Genomic DNA, 24,542 nt, shown 5'->3' with positions numbered 1-24,542 from the left:
AAAAACACTCAAGTGGTAAATATAAAATGTGCATTTCTAAGCTTTAGCTGTAACAATAGCTGTGCTACAATAGTTGTGTCCTACAAACAGGGTTTTGAGGGTCCCGTCATTAACTAAACTGAGATGTCCCTGCGAGGTATTAATTTCAGTGCCGCTAAAATTCTTACTGGTCAAATGAAGAGAAAACGGTATTAGATTCCCATACAAAGTAGTTTTTATCTTGGTGATGAGTACTCTATGCTATTATATCATTACTGGCCAGTAGAAAGGCAGGATGCTTGTTTTCTTAAGAGATCTTCAATGAGTTTGGCTGACATCCATGGGATCTCTTCTATCGTACACCTTCTCTGAACACTGTTGTTTCATAGATATTGGCTAAACTTTTGTGCTTGCCTCTTCTTAGCGACCACCTTGATCTCCTTCAGTTCAAGGACCAGCTGGCTGTACTTCTCAGTCAGCTCCTGGTTATCCTGCTGGAGTTCCACAACAAACTCTTCGCTTTGCCACCTGCAGTGTGCCTTCAGGTGCTCCATCCTGGACAGTCACTTCCATGCACTTCAGCAGGGCCTCCAGCTCATCTTTGGACATGGCTACTGGTCGAGAGCTTGGCTTTTCTTGAAGATGGGTGCAGCGGCTGTCATAATGAGTGAGCCCATCTCATGCATAATTTGATGAAAGAATAATTTGTGCTGATCCTGGGTTGATTACTGAAGCACTGATCTTCCTTACCTATGCAATACCTAGTCCCCTCTGCCATCGCATCCTTGCCTTTTGTAATCCCCTTAGAAGGGCTAGCCTTGGTTGTACCTTACGTGAATTGCAGCGGACAGTGGACGAGAGATAGTGAAGCCAAACTTGTTTTATCAACCCCTGTGGTTAACCCTTACCAAAAGCCGTTTTGAGCATAATGCATTTGTTACATGTCAGACAAGGTTTATTCAATTAATTTCAGATTCAATTAATTAATCAGCTTCAAAGTTATATAATACCAAAAATGAAGGAGTTCCAGTGGAAATGGCATGTTACAAACATTGCAGTCAGGTTAAAGAAAAACTTCATTTTCTGTATAGGGATAATTTCTCCTGCACACCTGCTGCCAAATGTAAGTTAACTTACATTTTATGCATTCCAGATGCTCTTATCTAGAACGACTTACAATTTATAGCATGTTACAGAAGTAACCTAATATTGCCCATTCTTCAACAAACAAAAAGTCTCTATGAATGCTGATACATTTAAGATCAGGAATGCTTATAAAGAAATATGCCATGTATTAGAACTGAGTATATTCCATCTCCACATTCACAGTGAAGATTAGTTTGAATATACCCTTCTTAGGAAATCTAATGCAGATGACACAGGAGAGAAATTTGCTCAAATGAGCTCCCCTTTATTTGAGAATATCTCACGTTGGTTACAAACCAATTACAAAAACAAGATTTGGTTCTGCTTTTTCGTAGAAAAAAAAAGAGGACATTGAAATTAACAAACATCAGGAGGTATTACCTACAAAGGAAAAAGACCAAGAAAGCAAAACAAGAAAAAAAAAAACATAAAACACAAACTCTGCCCAACAAACTTTGGTGAACATTGTTAAAATCTGGAGGATAGTACAGGCTGTATGATACATTCTAAAATGACACCCCAGACTTTCTTTGAGGACAAAATAGTAGTCTGGATGCAACTTTCTTTTAATTTAACGCAGTAATAAAATGAATTAAGTCAGTAGGTGGTGCCTTACCATATAAACTATGGTTGGACTATACAATTGTTCTACATTACACTCCAAACCATATTTCTTGGCACACTATAGAAAAAATTAGGATAATAGAGAACAAACAAAACAATGAAAAACCTTGTTTAGTACCAACCATTTTGTGAAAGGCAATTACACATGAATTAAAGGAAAATTTTGTACGCTTAAAAAAATTAAGATACAAACCACTCAGGTTGCATGACTTATGAATGAATTCAGACTTATGAATGAATAATGGATTCAGACTAATAGCTTGAAAATATGAGGTTATTAGCAAGCATTCAGGCTGAACTAGGTTGTTCCTAGTGTTCCTACCCCTGAGAGGGAGGAGGCATGAATTAGATTGTTGAAAAATATCAGACCTGTAGGTTCACTGTCTAATCCAGTGATCTACATAACACAGGAAAAATTATTTAAATATGTGTAACATAACTAACCACGAAAAAAAAAGTAGAGCTGTAATATAGTCTCAAGCAAGATATAAGATTATGTGTGTTCTGTTCCTTATCAAGTCCTACCATTAGGTGGAAATGACAGTGCAAATGTTGGAAAATACTGCATTAGCTGTATATTAGAGTGTATATAAAAGCTACTTTGCTGTCTTATTGTATGTGTTATGAAGGTTATGGGGGTGAGTGTTGCACTATATCTCAGTTTAGAGGCATATTTCCAAAATAAAAAGTAGTGCTTCTTGAATTTTCCTTTAATGCAAGGTATTTTTAATTATGAATGTTCACGATAGCTAGATTCTGTATCAGGCTCTAAAACACAAAGCCAGAGTTAGCATTTAATGCTGGGCATTATGAATAAAAATAAGTATACTAAGAAAAAGGTAATGCAGCTCTTCCTCATCCAGTTATTACAAAACATTTAATTCACATGAGTTAAAGGACTTTAATACAGTAAATATGACTTTTTGGTGATTGATCCTCTGTAGGGTTTTTTCAGATTCTCCACTTTTCACTGTTTTCACCTCAAACAATTGCTACATGATCAAAATACCAGTGTCAATCTGCTGGACCATCAGAGAGGCACTCTGATCCCACAGGCCTTTTGATGAGAAATGAAAATCATATTTGCAGCTTAGGAATGAATAGCTTGAGACCTACGCATCCATGATAGTGGAGGCAGGGCGGGGCAGGGCAGGGCACTGCTCCCCCCACCCCCTCTGTTCCCCCTGATGCTCAGGGACTCTGAGTGTGGGCCAGAGGCCTCTGCCTTTCGCTATATGTAGAACTGATGCAGAGCTAGCTGGTCCATAAACGGGCGCACCAGGTTATCTGTGGCAAAGTAGAAGACCAGGCCAAAAGTAATCGAGATGGGGAGAGCGGGGAGGGCCTTCTTAAAGATGGCCAAGAGCAGGAGAGTTAGACACAAGCCCTGGAGAACAGAAATAAACACACACGGGAAATAAAAATGGGTTTATGAAAATATAAAAACACAGACAGCAAGGGCTGACACTATCAACAACAATAAGCACCAAAAGTACCAATACTGAAAAGTAACACCATCTATCCTTTGATCAAAAAAGAAGCCATGTAGTACTCCAATGCACTGCCTAACCCAGCTTTTTTGTTTTTCTAGAGACAACATTGTGTGAGTAGATTTAAAGTTACTGATGGATGCTGTTGGTCACTTACAATGAGAATGGCCACAAAGCAGGCCAACGTGGTGTTCCAGTCACCACTGGCTGTGGCTGATGCCTTTCCTACCAGCATACTGTAGAAGATAAAGTCTCCAAGACCTAGCTTTACGCCCCCTGTAACACACACACACACACACACACACACACACACACACACACACACACACACACACACACACACACACACGCGCACGTTACAGCTCACAACACATTCTTACTGCAAACTATGCATGATTTCAGGCTGTAATTAGTGAGAAATTCCTATATCCCAGTATTTGCTGGGGTAGAACTGGGCGGGGACCTGGTCCATTAGATTAAACTTTAGTCATTTCCACATAATATGATACCCCAGCCATCTATTATACCAGTTTCTATAATCTTGCCCAAGCAAACACACATGCATGTTCATAAACACTGAGATAAATCCTAAAGGAAGAGATAGTGAGATTCATTGCATGCACAAGAGATGTGAGATGCAGCTCTGAGGATATTAGACAGCCAGTCCGGACCTGCCCCTCCCTGAATCAGGTAATTAGGAGTTCTGCATCCCTAGATTCCCAGGGTAAGGTGTGTCACGAGGTGGTGAGGGCCAATAAAAAGGACTGTCTGCAGATCAGAGAGGGCCAGAGGGGGAAACCCCTGGCCTACCCGACACTCACTCTCCTCGTCGTCATCCGCAGGTGGCAGCGGACGTGTGGACGGCATCTGCTGGATCTCACGCCGGCTCTCCTCGGTGGAGTGCAGCGTGCCCAGCTGCTGCTGCTGCTGGCCCACCCAATCAGATGTGAAACCGGCATCATCCTCCACCTGTGCCGTGGGTGCTGCAGCAACTCCAGGATACAAGGAGATGCATTAAACGGAAGTCAGGAGTCCGGAGTGGGGGGGTGGGGGGGGGGGCATATCAATTGCAGGACATGACATTTTGTTAATGAGCTGTCTGTGCGTCATGCCAACAGATATAACCAAGACACGCAAACGGTGACATGGATGACAACTTGAACTGAGAGGCAGAAAGAGCCGAGACTCACCTTGGCTCTCCTGGAGAGGGGCAGCCTGGGCAGAGTTATTTCTGGTCTCCATGGTGTCTGCCATGCCAACCAGCCACACCATAGTCGCTGCCAAAGCAAAGGACTTTTACTGACATGGAACCCAATAATGGGTAAGTGACAAAAGCAAACATGGTGGGAAATGGATTTTCTGATTAGTGTCTTACAAGAGTAGATAAGGCCTGGAAACATGGGCTCATTTCTCTCTTGAGCCATTTCCACTAGAATGCGAAGGGGGCCTTTAGGGCACAACACAGCCAGTAGGTCTATAGGAGAGAAGAGACAGAAGACAATTACAGTCATATATACTGCTCTAAGAAGAACTGGGTTTTAAAGTGTAGCATTCTTCAAGACATGCAAACGTAGCTGGAAGCTAGACTGCAAACGCAGCCATGAGGAAAAGTAATGATACTAGTACTTAAAGAGGACATATTATGAAAAACTCACTTTCGCAGTGCCAGTGCACATACCCAAATGTATCTTGAGTGCCTACCAACCCAAGACTTTTGTTTTTTGTGGGCTGCTTAGGTCAGAAAACATGGGATTCAGCAAGCCATTCAGATTTGTTGCCCCTTCCTACATCAGATGTGGAATCAGTCATAAGAGGGGTGTGTCTAATTCCAATGCTAATTCTAATTCTAACTCTACCCCTGGCTTGAGAGCAACCTTTCCAAAAGTGCACCATGTTTTTCCCTGCAAATGCTGGACCTAATATCTATATGTCAAAGCTAAGCACAGGAACTCTTGCTGCCAGCATAGACGAGCACCTTCGCCCCCAGCCTCGGCGCATAGAAGAGCTGAGTGGATTTAGTTTATTTTTGATTGCAACATCCCAGGTAAAGTCGGAAAAAACCTGTATATGTTTGCCATCGTCTCCAACCTGGGTGTTAGCTACAACATATGAGCTTGGGTTTAACTGGTGTAACAGGAATAGCTTCATGACATTTACATTACTAGCACTGATTTTAAATGCTAGAAACCTAGCTTTGGATAACCAGCTGATGTACAGACATATAAAAAGAAATGTTGACATGACAAAGTTAATACTAAAATACACTGGAAATCCCAACCAAAAAAAAAAAAAAAAAGGGGGGGGGGGGAGAGAGCCGTGGCTCATTGTCATTTAGAAAGAGTGAAAAAGATGCTGTGGTGCTTGATACTCTTGGTATTTTGCCCAATCCATGTCACAGACATTTTATTAAAACCCCAGGGAACAGTTTTAACTTGTGGAAAAGGTCAATGCGTGAACAAAGCAACAAAGCATTTTCTCATGTTTACAGAGGGAAAATCTGAGCTGTGCTCATCTGTAATTCTATTCCTGACCCAAAGAATAAAAAAAATCCCAAAATAACCATCCCAGTTTACGCACTGTCAAAGGACAAAGGGAAAGACAAAAGTGCAATTCATGTAGCAGGAAGAAGGGTTTTAAAGGAAGTCTGATGAAGTCTTTCCACTTCTTCTGCTCAGTTCGCAGCTCCTCAAAAATATGGCCTTCCTGTTTGGTGCCTGGGATCCTTCCTCACCACATATCCTGGCTTATCTCACGCTTATCCCCGCTTGACAAATCTCAGGAAAGACAAAGACAAGAAAGCGAACTTTACTGACCATAGACGGAGATGACGGCCAGGATGAGCCAGGCGGTCCACTCAGGCAGATACTTGATGAACACCAGGGCCATGAGGGCGCTGATCATGATCAGGTAGGCCTGCTGCAGACGCAGCGGGCCCTTCCAGTGGATGCAGATCATTCCCACCACGCCAAAGTTCCAGACGATCACCGCCAGCGTGAAGTAGTCCATGGCCACGTTGTACGTCTTGAACACCTCCCTGCAGCATAGAGAAGCCGGTCGCAGTTAAACCGTAAGCCAGAGTGCACGGAAGCAGGGATTCGTTTAAATCACGCAAGGACACAGTCTGTGCTTTGAAAATGATGTAAAATGGTTCCTGGGGTGTGTGGTTGGTTATGCACGCATGATGGCTGGTAGAAATTGATCTCACCCGAGGTAGATGAAGGAGAAGAAGAAGAGCAGGAGCAGGGAGGAGAGGAACAACCAGGCATGGATCACCTAAAAGAGCAATATGTCAGTAAGCTGCACTTAGCCAGATATATACTGATGAGCATTAAGGCTAATGCTGGGGAAAACCTCAAACTTTAGTAAATATGTTCACACCATAGAAAAATGGCACCTACACACAAATAAATCTGCACCGCCACTTTCCTTTCAAGGAATAAGGAAATAAAGTGTTGAGCATCATCTTTCGCCAGCAGCCTGTACCTTGTAGCAGCGGTACTTGTAGAGCAGTACGAGGACGAGCGTCATCACCACTATAACACTGATCATGATGGTGGCATTGAGGATGGAGTTGATAGCCCGCTGCCCTACAGTGTCCGTGTCCTCTCGGAAGGGCGTGTAGATGCTGCAGGGATAACCAAAAGGTATTCTATTACATCCTGCTTAATTTCGCTATTCCCTTCATAGTGCTCACAAATGATACTCTTTAGTCCTACAGGTAACAGCAAGCAAAACTTCACAATGTAAAATTGCTTAAAATGTTACCAAAGCAGAAGTAACAAAGCAAATATAAAAAAGACAATTCTGCAATTCTCAAGTTATTAATCCACATTTACAACTAAATGCAACCAGTTTCCAGTCAGTGGACTGCTCCTCTTCCTAGTGGTAGCTCCTCAAATTACATCAAAACTCAGAATCAAAGGTAAGTCAATAATAGAAGCGAATATTTGGGGCAACGCAACAGGCATAGGACTGTAGACAATGCAGAGTATGTAGAGTGCCAGAGTGCTTTTATTTTCACGTTTCAATTAAATGATGTCTTTTGGATGGGTGAGACTGAAGGACAGTTATGTAGTGATTTCTCTCCCATGTTGAAGCTAACCGATATATGCAACACAAGCCTCTGTATCTCTAAATTGCTAAGTGATTCTGAAGCAGCTCTATCCATTTACAAAAGTACTACTATCAGCTGTGTCCCAGCATATTTTTCCCTTTTTATTAGCAATGTTAACACTGAATGGAGTCCTAACTGCATGCATGACTGAATGATTAAGGAAATCCAATCTAAACAGCTAACTGCAAATATACTGACAAATTTTGCAGCTGTAATTTAAGACAGGTTAAGCTCCCAACTGTGCACATGCTCTTGCTATAAAAAACTACATTCTGCCTAAACTGCAAATAAAAATGATGATTCAGCTGTGTAAGTGACTTTAAACACTCACAGTTGCTGGCCATCCTTCTGTGTGTAGAAGCTGACCGACTTGATAGTTGCCACGACCACCACCATGCACAGCGTAACGGGGACGAAGAGCATAATGACGTGCTTGGCCCCATACTTAAGAGTCAGCTCCTCATCCTCATCTTCCTCACTGTCGGTGACCACCTGGGGTGCCCGAGCAGACGGGGGCTGCCCGTTGAGCTCGACCTCGCCCCGGGCCGGACCAGTGGGCCTCCCGGTATTTGTGTGCCGGTTGGTCTCTGCCCCTTCATTTGACTGCTTGCAGGCAGCACAGGAGATAGTGAAAATGTTACTTAGTTCACACAGGACCAACCACATTTGAAAAGCAAGTAGTAATGCTGAGATTTGAGCTGTGCTTTTTTATCTTACATATTTGAATACAAATGTTCAGATCTGCTATATGAGACCAGTTGCTCACATCAAAATTGAAAATGGGTGGCTATATGTAGGTTTGCTGTAATAAAATTAAAGAAAAGATCATATGCATATGCATTAGGTTAAATATATCTGGTGTGCGTCCCTAAAACCTTCTCTCTCAATTATGGCTGCAAGTTTGCAGTTACAACAATGTTACAAGGGTTCACTTCAGGAAAAGCCATTGCCATCTCCTCTTTGATACATGACATCTGTGGGGTATACGCTGGAGGTGCCATAGCTGGATCTTCGGCCTTGTGCAATATTCACCCAAGGCCATGCCATAAAGTTCAGATACAAGTAACATCTATTTTTTACATTCATGTCTTTCATTCAAAGATTATCTGTATAAGTACTTCACAGATCTCAGTATTCTCAGTACATCTCAGAACACAACAATTCTTGTTCTAACAAGTCTTCAGCCTCAGAAACCAACAGTATCTATAGCATCTAATGCTGCAGCTGTTTCATTCCTTTATCACCACTTTACTTGCCACACCTGTCTGTATGTTTGCAATGACCATAAAAGTAAGGGAGTAACTATGACAAATTATTTTCACTGACAGGACTATAGTCCCGTTCTTTTGGAACTTCACTGTTTATGTAGTGCCAACAAACATAGCTCAAACTGACAACCAGTAGTATCAACAAGCATTGAACTAAAAGTAGATACTGCCATTGCAATTTAAAAACAACAGAATTAATGAAGCAATCAAAACACCAATTAAATCTTACCACATTATTAACTACATTTTCCACATTGTCAGCCATTGGTGCTTTGATATGACTCGAGCCTCATAGAAAGGCCAACCCCGCTGGACCTGGAAAAGAATAAGCAAGACTAAACGCCGGACTAAACACAATAATTTGAACCTGCGTATCAAAGCAAATGTCTCCGACCGAACAATGGCTTACATGTATTTCTTGTAATAAATATACTAATAATAACCAGCTAATAATGTGTATTAACTAGTTATATAGATACCTGGCTTCTTAGCCAAGTATACTGATAAGATATACAGCTTGTTAGTTTGAAATCTAAAAACTAGGTTAATAACAAATTAACGTGTTCAAAGGTGCAGCCAATATTTTCAAATGGCTTCACCAGGTATGCGTGAGCTACAGTGCTCCTGATCAGCACCGCGCCTAACTAGTGGGTTTTCTTGTCGCAAGAAACTACAGGTAGCGATAAGCTAGCTAGGCTAAGATAAGCAGCAACGTTGGCTAGCTATGGGGTTGTTGATATCAGAAGCCCCCAACAGGATCTTGTTCGATATCATAACGCTAAAGATCAACACAAGAACACACCTATTTACACCCGTAGATACGACTCAATAATTTTACAAAAGACATTTCGGCTAGCTTGCTATCTTAGGTAGCTTATGCAAGCTAGCTAACCGGTTAATCACTGGTGTCAAAGCAATCATTTAGCTAATTTGTTCTTTGAACTGAAAGCAACGTAGTTATTTTTGGACTAAGCATTAAATTACTTTATTTAATACAACATTACATACTTTTCAACAGCGAATTCAACTGCTAACATACAGACCTTGATGTCTCCCTACACCAAATACACTTCGAAGATGGAAACAGTACGAAGTCCCCCAGCCAGCCGAGTGCTCGGTCCAGTTTCCCGATGAGGGCAGAATAAAAGTCTAGTCAGAAGTACTTGTCAGTACAACCATCAAGTTGTGCTAACTATTTAAAACAAACGTCATTAACTCTGTTGTTTGTTTCAAAGCAAGAAAGCTAGAAAGGAACAGTGAGATGTTTGTAAATTATGTCCTTTTTGATGCACATAAACTGCACAGAGATCAAAGAGGAGCCAAACAATCTATCTAGCTAGGACACTAAAGTTTAAACCGCCCTTTGGAAATAATTTGGCTGTTGTTGTTGTAACATAATATGTATGTTCTAATAATAATAATAATAAATAATAATAATAATAATAATAATAATTAGTAGTAGTAGTATTGTAGTTCTTGTTGTTGATACTAAAAATCCCCACACTCAACAAACAAATAAGCATCATTATCATCATCATCAAAAACAACAAAAACACCACGGCACTTATTTTGAAAACGTTTGTTTTTAGGAAGGATCCGGGAAGGATTCAATTAAGTTACAGACTTTCTGCAGGATTGTTGTCATCACGAATGTTTTCATCATGCCACGGATTGAGGCCTGGTTAATGGACGATTGCACTGACGACCAAAGACTTCCTCACAAATTACAACCAAATCAGCCAGTGACTTTGGAAGGATTACAGGAAATCGGAGTTTTTTATCTAAAGGTTCGTTTATAGCTAACGAGTCTGTATACCTCTGGGTTAGCCAGCAAGTGAATTAACCTACAGAAGCGTCTGTAATAAAATAAATAAAATAATTATGATTGTTAGCAACAATTAATTACTTAACTAGCTAGCTGCTTGACTAGATACAACAAAATATGTTGGATTATTGTAGCAGCAGAGGTGGGCTAATTAGTACCTAATGACTGAACTGCAGGTTTGTAAAGTGTGTCTTCTGACAATCTCTCTGAAGTACCACGCTGCATAGTTCCGCTAGCTAGTTAGCATATTCTGAACCAAGCTGTCAAGACGTTGCTATCTAGCTAGTTTGCATATAATTTAGAAATTGTCATATGGAAAAGAACTACAGAAGGCAAACGTCTATTTTAACCCCTTTCAGACCAGCTGGCGCATCCTAGCTGGCCACTTTCTTGATAGAACTGGCGTCAACGTACAAAGTCTAATCGTAAAATGGACTGAGAGAATTTAACTTTACCCAGCGAGCTGGCCAGCTAACTTCAAAATCTGCTAAATTAAAATTACAGTCAGCAAACTATTCAGATATTCATTTAAAGTAGGCTATCCGTTCGGTACTCAACCTAGCTAGCTAAGGTGATACTGAACGGCAAATAAATAATCATCATTGTTTCTTTCTTTCAGTTAAATGCCGATATCTATGAAAATGACCCAGAATTACAGAAGATATGTGAAGATAGAGGTTACACTTATATGGACATCATAACTATCCATCCAGATAAACTGCCAAATTATGAGGATAAAGTAGGTCAACAGTACTACTCTGCTGATGTCAATTTCACATGAAAAAAAAATCAACTCCATTATTAGGTGACATACGTGTTTTAATGTAAAGAGAATCACCTTCCCTCTTTCAGCTGAAAATGTTCTATGAAGAACACCTGCATGTTGATGATGAAATCCGATACATCCTAGAGGGAAGAGCATACTTTGACGTTAGGGACAAAAATGACCGCTGGATACGAATTGCTATGACAAAGGGGGATTTGATAACACTTCCAGCAGGAATTTACCACAGATTCACCCTAGACGAGACTGTAAGTCCTCTAAGAACTTAAGTCACAGCATTTAAAAACGTAATTTCAGAGCTCAGGGATACAATCTGAAAAGAAATCAATGTGTGAAAACTGTGTTCAGACATTCAGGTTACTGAGAAAAACTTTGCCTTTCTGCTTTAGAATTACACTAAAGCGATGAGATTGTTTGCTGGAGAGCCAGTGTGGAAGGCCTACAACCGTCCAGCTGATGACTTTGAAGTTCGCCAGAAGTACCTGAATCAGCTCAGATGAGCCAAAGTTGATGACATTAATGTCATAGTGCCATCAGTTCATTGCATATTAGAACTATGACATTACTGCAGATCCTTCAACAATATACATATTGCCTGGAATTTTACAACATTACAAGACTGGATATTGATAACTGGTTCATACTGACCTATGCAGTAGTCATAATTAATATAATTATTAAGGATAAAAATTGCTTTAGCATAACAATGAGACAGACTTGATAAACACGGAGAGTGAGGTGTAGATTAGATATCTACACACCTGTTTCAACATAGTTTTACTGTTTTGATCTGTTAACACAAATAAAAATGAACAAATTACTTTCTATTCTGGCATGAACGTCCATCTTAGTTTGTGGTAATGTGTGAATGATATGCTTCACTGTGATTTGGAACTGCTGCTTTGTGTGCATGGTTTCAGGTGGCTTACAATACAGTAATGTTAACACATACAAATGCACTCTGTTGGTTTACTAACTGATTAGCTAAGGTGGAGATGCATAAATGCAGTCCCTTATAATCAAAGTTTATTAAGAGTAATTAAGAGTTTCTTTTGTAGTATCCAGAAATGTACAGAACACAACACACCATGTAAATAACTGTACAAAATCCTTTTCATAATGCATGTTAAAGGAACAGGGGGAGGAAAGTACATATTAAAACTTGACATAGATGGTACATTGGCTGCAATCTCTGGTTACTGTAAAAATGCTACAAAAATAAAAGGCGGAGAGCCAGGAAGGAGTGTCTGAAAGGTGATGTAGCATGAAGAGCATCATAAGAGTTTCACTGAGAATGCACCAGCAGTTTAGGTGATTTTAACTTCGGGGGGACAGACTGATTGATTGCTGTAATGCTATATGCCATTTAAACTGCAATTCTATCCCCTTTGCCTGCAAGTATTGCTAAAATATTTACATTTTGTGCAGACAGGTCTTTTCAGGTCAGCTTTGGTTTTGGTCACGCAATAACATTCTGCTTCTTCTGCAAATGCAATGGACTGGTGGCATTTCTAACTTAGTCTTATTAAAGCACTCATAACTACATCTGGAGCTGGATGTTGGCACGCAGCCAGGCCCAGGTGTCGACCTAATGCCCTCCTCGTTAGGCTATGGAGTCCCAGGCCCTACCCCCTCAGAGCAGTTTGAGGCACTGCGTGTTGAAGCTGTCACCCTCACGGCACGCCACCGCCTCTAGCAGCGCCTGCTTCTTCTGGGTGCTACGCGATGACTCCAGCTCATACATGGTGGTTAGGTTGAAAAGGACACTCTCATGCAGGTACAGCACTGGGTCCTGCTGCACCAGGCTCTCCAGCTGGCCCAGGGACTCCTTCAGGCGGCCCAAGTAAAGCAAGCACACAGCGGCATTGTTGTTTGCCTGGAGAATTAAGAATGGAATTGAAACAAAACTTGTAGCATACGGTGTCTCGTGCTTTAAACTAAAGACAACAAGTATATTATAATGTATATAGTATATTAAAAAGAGACATTAAACCAATCTGAACTTCTCAAAATGTGCCTGGGCTGATAACAGAAAATGGACTACGTGTTTACCACAGGATTCTTGGATCAATTTTCAGTATGTTCGAAAAACATGTGTGAGCTTCGCCATAATTATTCTGGCTGAGGTAAACAAATGCCCTTAAAAAGGAAAGAAAGAGCCAGTTATTAACAAAAATACACTTCATTGTTAAAAATACAAAAAGCCATATGAATTGAGTTGGCTGATACAGAAACCTGTTCCGCAGTCTCACCTGTTCATTAAAACAGCTGTGTCCTGCGCTGGCCCCTTTTCCTGACAGGCCTTGTCCACTTCTTGGAAATACTTCTCTGCAGTTTTGATGTCGCCGATCTTATAACCAAAAACACAGTGTGCGCAGATCCGTTAAGTGTCTCTAAACTGCAGACAGTCCTAATTCACACATGGAGGACAGGCTTGAGCAATCATCTTCATATAGAGATTACACAATAGAACAAACTGAACAGAAGGTGAAAATCAAAGCACTGCAACCTACAGCAAACAGGTAGTGTCTTTTTCTGTCTCTAAATCCATTGTTATTGTAAAAAAAAATAAAAATACATCAGAAATAACCAGTAAGACATTTCAGTGGGAAGAATGCAATCTGGTCTTACCTGAAGAAAAATCCGTCCTATTCCACTGAGCAGCTGCACGCTCTGCTGCGGCTCGTACTGGATGATGGAGTGGTACGTTGCAACGGCCAGTACGTAGTCCTGGGTGTGAGAGAGAATATGGGGTGGGCAGACGATGGCATGCAGAGAAGAGGAGAACATGATGAAAATTTTGGCTGTACATGGAACGGAGAGAATGAATGGAAAGAGTGAAAGTTGCAACATTTCCATTCAATCCGATATGAATTTGAAATAGACGCATGCGCGGTCTATGAGGCACCAAGTTTTAAGTGCAATAATTTGTGGTGTAGAAAGCCAGCAGACCAGCAGATGGCACCGCACCACTGCATTCGACTTTGCCCACTCTCCTCCTGACAAAAGAATACATCCTAGGCATAATTTGCACCTCCAGCTCTTACAAACAAATAAAGGTAGGATGCTGCTTTGTTGACCTTTCTCTGGCTAAAAACGAGCTAGCTAACGCGGGCCCTTCCGAGTGGGACCATGCCGCCGGATTGGCAGGACGGGATCGTGGGTTGAGCAAATGCCCCTGCTTCTGATCCAATATCCTATGGAAAGCTCATGTCTAGACGCTGGGCCATTGCTAGCGGTCAGACGGGTCACGCAAACAAACAGAGCGCCTCGCTCTTTTATTAAAGCGCCGAGAGGGGGGAGAGAGGGTCCAGCGGCGCACGCCTGGATTTAGCTCAGACCTGCTGGCCCAGCCCCCCCCCTCTCCTGAAGGAGAAATTGAAACCCATCAATGAGCCAGGACCTAAGAGTTTCCACACGTGTGAAAGGGAAATCTGAACTGGTCAAGCCTCAGATAGGGACCTCAGAATATCCGGAAAAAAAGGAAACAAAAATCAAGCATAAACCATGTTAAGATGAAATTTGCTTTGGTAAAAGATGAAAAAGCATATGAGAGAAAAAGCAAAGCTTGCACTTTTGATAAGAAATTTATAGTGATGGAATCTTTGCTCCTTAGTATGCACAACTGTGAGCCTATGAAGGATCAAACACGAACATCTGCAAATTTCATGACGATTACAGATATTGAAATTGATTTAAATGAAACATTACAATTCACATACTGCACTTATTAATAGTAGTTTTGAAGCAGTTACAAAACAAAACAAAAATAAACCGTGAGCAAATGTTAATTTTTTGATCACGCCTGTAGCGCACTGCGTTTTGTTCATGTCTCCACAAGCTTTCGTCCTGTGCCGTGCTGCCAGTTTGCCAGCCAGTGGCGCGTGTATGAGTGAAACTACGGCAATGGCATGCCTGCAGCGCCTCCTCAGCCCCGCCCACGTACCTTCATCATCAGCAGACAGTTAGCCATGGAGTACATCACCCGGCTCAGACGTGACCTCCAAAGCTGAACAGAGGCTGAGCGAGAGAGAGAGAGAGAGAGAGAGAGAGAGAAGGAGGGAGAGAGGGAGAGAGCTGAGCAAAGGACAGGAATAGCCAGTTGCAGCGTCCACCCCTCCCCCCCCATCCTTTTCAAGCCATCAATTATGTGCACGCAAAAGGGAATTATGGGAAAGTAGGAAAAGACACCATGATGATTTTTCCCTCCGGCTTACTGTAGGCCCTGTGACTTAGCTGGCGTCTTCTCATAGTGTGTGTGTGTGTGTGTGTGTGTGTGTGTGTTTTTGTTTGCACTCATCAAAAGGGAGCAGGGAGGGAGTTCTTGTGAGCCACAGCAGAGCTAGAGTGCATCTGGTGTCCGCTCAGAAATGAAGAGGGACTACACAGCAGTGGAATGCGGTGAATAGGAGGTGGGGCAAAAGAGAGGGGGGGGGGAGGCCAAGAAGCTTCGTTGCTTCTGTTTGCTGTAGCAAAATATGAAAAAGCAAGCAAGCAGTGCGACGTAAAACGGCGATCACACTTCTAATAAGCAATGGATAGTGATGGAATCTGTGCTCCTCAGTGTGCACAGCTGTGCCTTTTTGCATGAGAAATTCGACTAGTGGTTAAAACACAAACATTTGTACGCTTTTTATGACAGTTCCAAGCATGTAAATGAATTAAAAACAACCCAATAGAATATAATATCGAATTTATTAAAGTGACCAATAATAAAGATGGCTGTTATGCTGCCAGTTGCTGGAAGTCAAAACTTTTCGCTTCAGAGGGCAGATAGCAAAAGCATGTTTACAGAAGCCTTCCTAATCTGGAGCACTACTGCTGTATGCTAACCAGCAATTTTAAGATCAGACTGTGTTGTTCCAAGTTTAGTCACAGTCTGATCACTGCTGATCTCTTAACACGGTCTCTATCCTACACAAGCATAAACAGTGTTGCAGTGTTTTGAAACCACAGCCTCACCTTGTGCATGTGAACCATTGTAAGCATATGTTCTTTTTAAATGCTTTACTCAGAGCTTTTGCCTACTGACCTACTTGTATTCTCAAGAGCCTCTCAGCCTTGCACTTTTGTCTAACCTCTGAATCTCAGTGGAGGACCGTTGGTCATCAGGGGAAAGGCCAACATTAGTGTCGAGCAGCCCCTGGTTTGCCCCATCCCTGTGGCCCCCAGTGGGGAATAGCAGTCCAGGTTCCCCCCAGCCCTGTGGCCCCTGCCATTGGGGGCAGCAGTCAGGGGAAGGCAGCTGGGCTGTCAGCACTTGGCTGCTTCTCCAGAGACATGTGCCTGTGAAAGGGGGCATGGAGCAGCATTCTGCCCATATCAGGCGTACTGGCTCTCCGCCTGGGGGCTAGCATCATGCCCCCACCTGCCCTACGCACACTGTCGCCTTCATCCAACAGAGCTGAGAGCAAAGCTTGGGGTATGGGAGGCAATTATAGGATTTATAGAGGTGTCAACTTTCCACCTGACACCAAAACAGACCAGGATCAAATACCAGTCTGCACGGTCTGCTCCATACTGCAACCTTGTTATTTCAGCGGATGGTGCCCACTTGCTAATAAGTATATTCAAATGTTTTGGCATTGAATCTTGTAATGTATTATCTGATTCTATTAGATCTAATTTATTTTGTAATTGCCAAGTTGTTTTCAAGCTTCACTGAGCCGTGTAGTAACATGATGCTAGCTTCAGAAACAATAGTGTTGGAAAGAGTGTTAGAAAAACTACAGTAGGTGTTTGGAGAATTGTACAATCTGCAATATCAAAATGTCATTAGAGATATGCAGATTACCCCTTTAATGGGAAAAGATTTAAATGATTACATTTTCAAATATTCTGTGACCTCCACATACCAAGCCCCCTGTGCTATTTCACTGAAACTGCAGGCAATTTTACAATTATATGCATATATTTGCGCATTTTTAAATCATTAGTTATTCATGATAAACAAATTTTATTGCTCATATATGCATACAAAATTTAAAACCTTCAAATTTGCAATAGTTCTGTAACCAATTAAATATTCTAGTGGAGCAGTGAACCAATAACTGAAAGGCTGAATGTTCTAACTCGTACGTAATTCTCATAAACCAGTGTAATCTCATCATCATCATCATCATCATCATCATCTGTTGCAGAAGCCTTTGCAGGAGCTGATGGAGCACTGCTTGGAGCGCGGTACCTTGCCTGTTCTCCTGCGCGAGGGTCATCGTGCTCCCGTCCTCCGCAAGGCCCTCCTCCAGGTTAGCCAGGATCTGTCCGCAGAGAGGCAGAGTTGCAGAGCCTCAGACAAGGCCAAGCGTGTGCACGAGCACAGCAGAGACAGGCGGGACAGGCAGGCTGGCGGAACGTTCTGGGCTGGTGAGTGGGCAGGACTCACTTTCTGACAGACGCTCCTCATGCTGTGCAGGCGGTCCAAGGACTCCTGGGGCTTGTTTAAGTACTGAGGCAGCTCAGCGTGCAGCACTCGCATGGAGAACGGCACCATGGAGCCTGAACACACACACAATCATCCATCATTCACCTCTCTTTTTCTCCCATTTTTCACATTTTCTTTTTTTTTTTTCCCTTTAACTTGTCCATCCAGGTGAGGCGTGTACCTATGACCTCGGTGCTGCCTTTGATCAGATAACTCTTTGATATGTGGAGAGTGCCTGAGGCAGCGTGCAGGGGTGGAATGGGTGCCGGCCGAGACACAGCCAGCTTTAATGCCCACACTGATTACTTAGCCTCTTTAGAGGACTCAGACGCACAGCCTTGTGCTGAGGTGGCCAGGGTCTCTCTCTGCCTGGAACATCTCAAGCCTTTTGACGGCTTAAAAAAAAAGCACTAAATAGCCCAAGTTTGCCCCAATAAGCTGTATGATCTTAAAATGGAGTTTCTGCACATTCAAAATATACTTTTTGAATATGACTACACTTGTTGACAGATATGAGGTCTTTTCACACTTAGAAATATAATTAGGTTCTTTATATTTCAAAGAAAAGTCACATGTGAAATTGTTATTTTTGACTGGAATGTCTGTATCCCTTGTAATTGACATGCAACTCAAGCAGAAAAGACAAACACTAACCCTCAAAGAGCCTAAATGGCCTATGGCAGGGACCAAGCTGGAGTTTGTGTTCCTCTATTACTGTTTTGTTTTTTTTTTAATACGGTCTAACATGCCTAGCTTCTATCACATTAGAACTCCATTAATGTTCCTGTCACCCTTAGCTACGGTATGTTAAAGAGGCTTTTAAAGGCTGCACTGCACCTCAGCTTGAGCCCATTGCTCAATTCATTCTTCCAGTCAGTGGGTACCAGTGATCTATAATATAAAGTTCTATATTATAGATCAGTGGGGGTACATTTTGTCTGAATAGACCAGCATTTGCAATATATATCTAATATAACTTCCAATTTTGAATAAATAGACTTTTATTTTGGAGATTCAAACAGACTGGCGAGTTGCTAAGCAGTTACCTCGTCTTCCTGGGTACACTGCAGGGTAGAACTCGTAGTACAGGTCCGGCTGGTCCAGATTGCCAAAGGGTTCAAACTCCAGCTCTGCGTTCTGGAACAGGGTCAATTTGACCAGCAGAGCCAGTCGTACGAACCACAGCTGCGAGAAGGAGGCCAGCCACAGATTAGAACCCATGCACACTTCACTAGTTAGTAACGACGTCCAGTAAACATTTGTAGAATTCCGCAGATGGGGCACTTTTCTGAATGTAGAGCGAATTCTGCAGTTCCAGCATTTTAAAAAAAATCTTTTTACATCCCAAAACCAGCAAAAAACCCCATAACACAGTGAAACGGTGAGTCAGTTAGGAGTATCTAAGGACTAATCTGACTCATTACCCTAAAGTGGTTTGTATAGCCTACAGGGCTAGAACTTTTATAATGCAAGTCAGTGGTTTTGCATTAACAAAGGGAGAGGCAGTGGAATGTAATGTATGCACGCATGTGCCACCGGAGGATGGTACATCAGAGGAGCGTAGCGCTTTGATGCACCTGATGTGGTAGCCAATGGGAAGCTGGCACATTCGTATAGCCAGGGTGTGGGTGGAGCCCAAATGCCCTGCGCAGTAAGACAGTGCCAAAACAGCACAAACTTTTAACTAAGGTGCCAACATATTTTTCAAATGGGCACAACACAGCACTTCAAAGAGAGTAGCATTATGGCTGTTATCAGTAATAAGCTCCATAAACAAAACCAAGCTAGAATACAGTGTAAGGTTTAGAAAGCGATAATAGAAGCACTGGTAAGCACTGTAATTCATTCTCAGTTACATATCCACAACACTATCCAATGGCAATTAACTACACGAACCCCAACTGTGCTTGACGTTAATGAACCCTCTGTTTGTGGCACCAGACATCACCCCCTGAGCTCGCAGTCAAGTGCTCCCTTTCTGCCTGTGCCATGCAGGCAGTGGTGTGGCTGTTACGCTGAGACTGTGTAACCCAGGCAGGTAAACCTAGCACCCCACCTCCAGCGCAGTGCTCACCTGCAAGGAGTCGCTGGTGTGGTTGCTGGCCTGGCCGCTCTTGCCGTAGCCCTGGCCGTGGGCCGTCAGCAGTCTGCCCGTCAGGTCCACCGCCGCCCTCCAGTTCTTGGTGCTCTGGTTGGTGCGTGGGGGCAGGTTAAGGGAGAGATGAACCCATTAAGTCAACAGCTGCTCACGCAGGAGGTGAGGATGTACCTGTGTGTGTGTATGTGTGTGTGTAAGTGCGGGCACACACTCATGCATGTGTGTGCTTGGGTATGTGTGGGTGTGAGAAAGAGAGCGAGAGAGAGAGAGAGAGAGAGAGAGAGAGAGAGCAGCAGTGTCCCCCTCATCCATAACGAAGACAAGGTCACTGTGGCCATCCTCTTTTAAACCAGAATGTCATTCGTTACTGCTAGACCTTTAGCGAAGTGCCTTAGGAGATTTTACACAAGAATAAAACAACATCAGAATAACTAGTGCTGGCACCACAGCCTTTACTACAGCAGAGCAGACTGGGGGATGACATTATAGAGACTGCTGTGAGCCAAAAATAAAGAAAGAAATAAACAATTAAAATCCCTTTCCGATCCTCTCAGCCCACAGTCGGCTCACCTGCCCCCCCCCCACCCCCCCCCCCCTCGCGCGCACTTCCTCAGCCCTGTGTCTTAGCTCCTTCTCTCATTTGACATGCCTCCCTCCCCGTTGTAATTCTCCCCACTGCATCCGTGGCGCGTCCCGAGTGCTGCTCTCACACTGCACCGCCGGCGCCTCTAAATCTTCATTAGAGGGGGAAATGAAGCCTAAAACGACTGGCAGGGAAATGGGCAAAAGCAGCTGCAGCCACTGAGACAGAACATAAAAAGTCAATGCGAGGGGAGATGGGCCCCCGCCGTGATGTACTGCGAGCTCGGGGATCGCGAGGTGCCCCTGGAAACAGAGAGTGCCTTTGTTTTATGCTTCAATCCATAAGACACACAAACACAACGCTGTTGCACGCTGCACCAAAATGCAGCGAGAAGCATGCTGAATTACGCAAAGACAAGGCTGAACATAGAGAAGACCAACACAACGTCCAGGTGAACTGCAGCTACTCGAGCCCCTCCCCCTCCCCCACATCACACCTCCACATTTATTATTTATGGTAAATTAAACTGATATCTGGTGGACTGGTGGTTTACAAGTGCACCCAGAGTAGCTAATAGTCAAAGTGAAGTCAAATTTATTTATGGCACTTTTTACAACATTTGTTGTCACAAAGCAGCTTTACACATCTCTGAGTCCAAGCCCCCATGAGCAGGCCAAGGGCGACAGTGGCAAGGAAAAACTGCCCAGAGCATGAGGAAGAACCAAGACTCAAAGGGGGCGGGCCCATCCTCCTCTGGCCGACACAGACACTACAATATTAAACAATATATACAATAAGCAGCAGAATAAGTAGTGAACATACCAGCCAATACTAACAAGCTTGGTTTATAAACAATTTGGCTATGCAACCATAATCAGCCAGAAGTAAAGCGTCGAGATTGGGCAAGCTGCGAAATGACCACAGCCTTAAGACAGGAAAAATGAGCCCCACATAAGGGAGAAAGTAGGTGAGCAGGCTCTAAGGATAAGAATGGTGGTGATAAAAAAAACAAACAAAAAAAAACAAACTCTCTCTCCCTCCTCTCCTTCTCCCTTTCTCTTGCTCTCTCCCTCCCTCTCCCTCCCCCTCTCTCCCCCTTCTCCCTTTCTCTTGCTCTCTCCCCTCCTCTCCCTCCCTCGCTCTCCCCCTCCCTCGCTCTCCCCCTCTCTCTCTCTCCCTCTCCCTTTCTCTCGCCCTTTCCCTCTCCCTCCCTCGCTCGCCCTCTCCCTCCCTCCCTCTTTCTCTCACTCTCTCTCCCCCTCACTCTCCCCCTCTCACTTGCTCTCCCTTGCTCTCCCTCTCTCTCCCTGCTCTGCCCCTCTCTCCCTCTCCCCCTCCCCCTCTCACTCGCTCTCCCCCTCCCCCTCTCCCTCTCACCCTCTCTCCCTCTCTCTCCCCCTCTCTCTCTCCCTCGCTCTCCCCCTCTCTCTCCCCCTCCCTCGCTCTCCCCCTCTCGCTCTCTCCCTCCCTCGCTCTCCCCCTCTCTCTCTCTCCCTCTCCCTTTCTCTCGCCCTTTCCCTCTCCCTCCCTCGCTCGCCCTCTCCCTCCCTCCCTCTTTCTCTCACTCTCTCTCCCCCTCTCACTTGCTCTCCCTTGCTCTCCCTTGCTCTCCCTCTCTCTCCCTTGCTCTGCCCCTCTCTCCCCTCCCCCTCGCTCTCCCCCTCTCTCTCCCCCTCTCCCCCTCTCTCTCTCCCTCGCTCTCCCCCTCTCTCTCCCCCTCCCTCGCTCGCTCTCCCCCTCTCGCTCTCTCCCTCCCTCGCTCTCCCCCTCGCTCTCTCTCCCCCTCGCTCTCTCTCCCCTCCCTCCCTCTCTCTCCCTCCCTCGCTCGCTCTCCCCCTCTCTCTCCCCCTCTCTCCCCCTTCTCCCTTTCTCTTGCTCTCTCCCTCCCTCTCCCCCTCTCCCCCTCTCGCTCTCTCCCTCCCTCGCTCTCCCCCCTCGCTCTCTCTCCCCCTCCCTTTCTCTCGCCCTTTCCCTCTCCCTCCCTCGCTCGCCCTCTCCCTCCCTCCCTCTTTCTCTCACTCTCTCTCCCCCTCACTCTCCCCCTCTCACTTGCTCTCCCTTGCTCTCCCTTGCTCTCCCTCTCTCTCCCTTGCTCTGCCCCTCTCTCCCTCTCCCCCTCTCTCTCTCCCTCGCTCTCCCCCTCTCTCTCCCCCTCTCCCCCTCTCTCTCTCCCTCGCTCTCCCCCTCTCTCTCCCCCTCCTCGCTCGCTCTCCCCCTCTCGCTCTCTCCCTCCCTCGCTCTCCCCCTCGCTCTCTCTCCCCCTCGCTCTCTCTCCCTCCCTCGCTCTCTCTCCCTCTCTCTCCCTCGCTCTCCCCCTCTCTCTCCCCCCTCTCTCCCCCTTCTCCCTTTCTCTTGCTCTCTCCCTCCCTCTCCCCCTCCCTCGCTCTCCCCCCCTCTCTCTCTCCCTCTCCCTTTCTCTCGCCCTTTCCCTCTCCCTCCCTCCCTCTTTCTCTCACTCTCTCTCCCCCTAACTCTCCCCCTCTCACTTGCTCTCCCTTGCTCTCCCTTGCTCTGCCCCTCTCTCCCTCTCCCCCTCCCCCTCTCACTTGCTCTCCCCCTCTCCCTCCCCTCTCTCTCTCCCTCGCTCTCCCCCTCTCTCTCTCTCCCTCGCTCTCTCCCCCTCTCGCTCTCTCCCTCCCTCGCTCTCCCTCTCTCTCTCTCCCTCTCCCTTTCTCTCGCCCTTTCCCTCTCCCTCCCTCCCTCTTTCTCTCACTCTCTCTCCCCTCACTCTCCCCCTCTCACTTGCTCTCCCTTGCTCTCCCTCTCTCTCCCTTGCTCTGCCCCTCTCTCCCTCTCCCCCTCCCCCTCCCCCTCTCACTTGCTCTCCCCCTCTCCCTCTCACCCTCTCTCCCTCTCTCTCCCCCTCTCTCTCTCTCCCTCTCTCTCCCCCTCTCTCTCCCTCCCTCGCTCTCCCCCTCGCTCTCTCACCCTCTCTCTCCCCCTCGCTCTCTCTCCCTCCCTCTCTCGCTCGCTCTCTCACCCTCTCTCTCCCCCTCTCTCCCCCTTCTCCCTTTCTCTTGCTCTCTCCCTCCCTCTCCCCCTCCCTCGCTCTCCCCCTCTCTCTCTCTCCCTCTCCCTTTCTCTCGCCCTTTCCCTCTCCCTCCCTCGCTCGCCCTCTCCCTCCCTCCCTCTTTCTCTCACTCTCTCTCCCCCTCACTCTCCCCCTCCCTCGCTCTCCCTTGCTCTCCCTTGCTCTGCCCCTCTCTCCCTCCCTCCCTCTTTCTCTCACTCTCTCTCCCCCTAACTCTCCCCCTCTCACTTGCTCTCCCTTGCTCTCCCTTGCTCTGCCCCTCTCTCCCTCTCCCCCTCTCACTTGCTCTCCCCCTCTCCCTCTCACCCTCTCTCCCTCGCTCTCCCCCTCTCTCTCCCCCTCCCTCGCTCGCTCTCCCCCTCTCTCTCTCTCCCTCCCTCGCTCTCCCTCTCTCCTCTCTCCCTCTCCCTTTCTCTCGCCCTTTCCCTCTCCCTCCCTCGCTCGCCCTCTCCCTCCCTCCCTCTTTCTCTCACTCTCTCTCCCCCTCACTCTCCCCCTCTCACTTGCTCTCCCTTGCTCTCCCTCTCTCTCCCTTGCTCTGCCCCTCTCTCCCTCTCCCCCTCCCCCTCCTTGCTCTCCCCCTCTCCCTCTCACCCTCTCTCCCTCTCTCTCTCCCCTCTCTCTCTCTCTCCCTCTCTCTCCCTTGCTCTGCCCCTCTCTCCCTCTCCCCCTCCCCTCTCACTTGCTCTCCCCCTCCCCTCCACCCTCTAAACTTGCTCTCCGCCCCTCTCCTCTCTCACCCTCTCTCCCTCTCTCTCCCCCTCTCTCTCTCTCTCCCTCTCTCTCCCCCTCTCTCTCCCTCCCTCGCTCGCCCCCTCTCTCTCTCTCCCCCTCGCTCTCTCTCCCCCTCGCTCTCTCTCCCCCTCCCTCTCTCGCTCGCTCTCCCCCTCTCTCTCCCCTCTCTCCCCCTTCTCCCTTTCTCTTGCTCTCTCCCTCCTCTCCCCCTCCCTCGCTCTCCCCCTCTCTCTCTCTCCCTCTCCCTTTCTCTCGCCCTTTCCCTCTCCCTCCCTCGCTCGCCCTCTCCCTCTCCCTCCCATCTTTCCTCTCACTCTCTCTCCCCCTAACTCTCCCCCTCTCACTTGCTCTCCCTTGCTCTGCCCTCATCTCCCTCCTCCCTCTTTCTCTCACTCTCTCTCCCCCTCACTCTCCCCTCTCACTTGCTCTCCCTTGCTCTCCCTT

At 45.7% G+C, this 24,542-nt stretch overlaps 3 protein-coding genes across 5 annotated transcripts in view; 1 reads left to right on the top strand and 2 right to left on the bottom strand.

Annotated features, from left to right (window-relative positions):
• Window positions 1-1,363: 1,363 nt before the first annotated feature.
• psen1 (presenilin 1) lies at window positions 1,364-9,766 on the bottom strand. 3 transcript variants are annotated; one of them, XM_027015350.2, is made up of 11 exons: window positions 9,665-9,766; window positions 8,851-8,936; window positions 7,685-7,959; window positions 6,723-6,864; window positions 6,445-6,512; window positions 6,053-6,273; window positions 4,615-4,713; window positions 4,430-4,516; window positions 4,061-4,231; window positions 3,397-3,515; window positions 1,364-3,136 (listed from the first exon to the last, which is right to left on the bottom strand). In XM_027015350.2, exons 2-11 carry the CDS (start codon window positions 8,884-8,886, stop codon window positions 2,981-2,983), a joined length of 1,374 nt encoding a protein of 457 aa, XP_026871151.2. In that variant the 5' UTR covers window positions 8,887-8,936; window positions 9,665-9,766; the 3' UTR covers window positions 1,364-2,980. The 3 variants fall into 3 exon arrangements, with proteins under 3 accessions (XP_026871151.2, XP_026871153.2, XP_026871152.2); XM_027015352.2 differs by having other exon boundaries at window positions 4,061-4,222; XM_027015351.2 differs by having other exon boundaries at window positions 7,685-7,956.
• Window positions 9,767-10,201: 435 nt separating this feature from the next.
• Window positions 10,202-12,051, top strand: adi1 (acireductone dioxygenase 1). The gene is made up of 4 exons (XM_027015354.2): window positions 10,202-10,408; window positions 11,066-11,185; window positions 11,299-11,478; window positions 11,620-12,051. Exons 1-4 carry the CDS (start codon window positions 10,283-10,285, stop codon window positions 11,728-11,730), a joined length of 537 nt encoding a protein of 178 aa, XP_026871155.2. The 5' UTR covers window positions 10,202-10,282; the 3' UTR covers window positions 11,731-12,051.
• Window positions 12,052-12,239: 188 nt separating this feature from the next.
• Window positions 12,240-24,542, bottom strand: part of trappc12 (trafficking protein particle complex 12) — a 19,804-nt gene continuing 7,501 nt past the window's right edge. Inside the window, 10 exon segments of the mRNA XM_027015348.2 lie at window positions 12,240-13,106; window positions 13,283-13,293; window positions 13,296-13,369; window positions 13,483-13,580; window positions 13,862-13,960; window positions 15,177-15,250; window positions 17,415-17,487; window positions 17,613-17,725; window positions 18,698-18,836; window positions 19,726-19,839. Of these exon segments, the coding sequence (XP_026871149.2) occupies window positions 12,864-13,106; window positions 13,283-13,293; window positions 13,296-13,369; window positions 13,483-13,580; window positions 13,862-13,960; window positions 15,177-15,250; window positions 17,415-17,487; window positions 17,613-17,725; window positions 18,698-18,836; window positions 19,726-19,839 (1,038 nt within the window). The 3' untranslated portion in view covers window positions 12,240-12,863.

This window comes from Electrophorus electricus, chromosome 13, assembly GCF_013358815.1.
Source record: "Electrophorus electricus isolate fEleEle1 chromosome 13, fEleEle1.pri, whole genome shotgun sequence".
In the NCBI taxonomy this organism is placed as follows: domain Eukaryota; kingdom Metazoa; phylum Chordata; class Actinopteri; order Gymnotiformes; family Gymnotidae; genus Electrophorus; species Electrophorus electricus.
The sequence above is the reverse complement of the archived record's forward strand: the minus strand, read 5'-3'. Positions and strand labels throughout refer to the sequence as shown.

Bases quoted from the DNA above. Each gene is read 5' to 3' on its own strand.
- adi1 (XM_027015354.2), top strand. From the start codon at position 10,283: ATGCCACGGATTGAGGCCTGGTTAATGGACGATTGCACTGACGACCAA. The intron at 10,409-11,065 runs GTTCGTTTATAG...TCTTTCTTTCAG, and splicing joins TCGGAGTTTTTTATCTAAAG to TTAAATGCCGATATCTATGA. The intron at 11,479-11,619 runs GTAAGTCCTCTA...TTTCTGCTTTAG, and splicing joins GATTCACCCTAGACGAGACT to AATTACACTAAAGCGATGAG.
- psen1 (XM_027015350.2), bottom strand. From the start codon at position 8,886: ATGGCTGACAATGTGGAAAATGTAGTTAATAATGTG. The intron at 4,517-4,614 runs GTAAGACACTAA...TTGCTTTGGCAG, and splicing joins TCCAGGCCTTATCTACTCTT to CGACTATGGTGTGGCTGGTT. The intron at 3,137-3,396 runs GTAAGTGACCAA...TCTGTTCTCCAG, and splicing joins GCTTTGTGGCCATTCTCATT to GGCTTGTGTCTAACTCTCCT.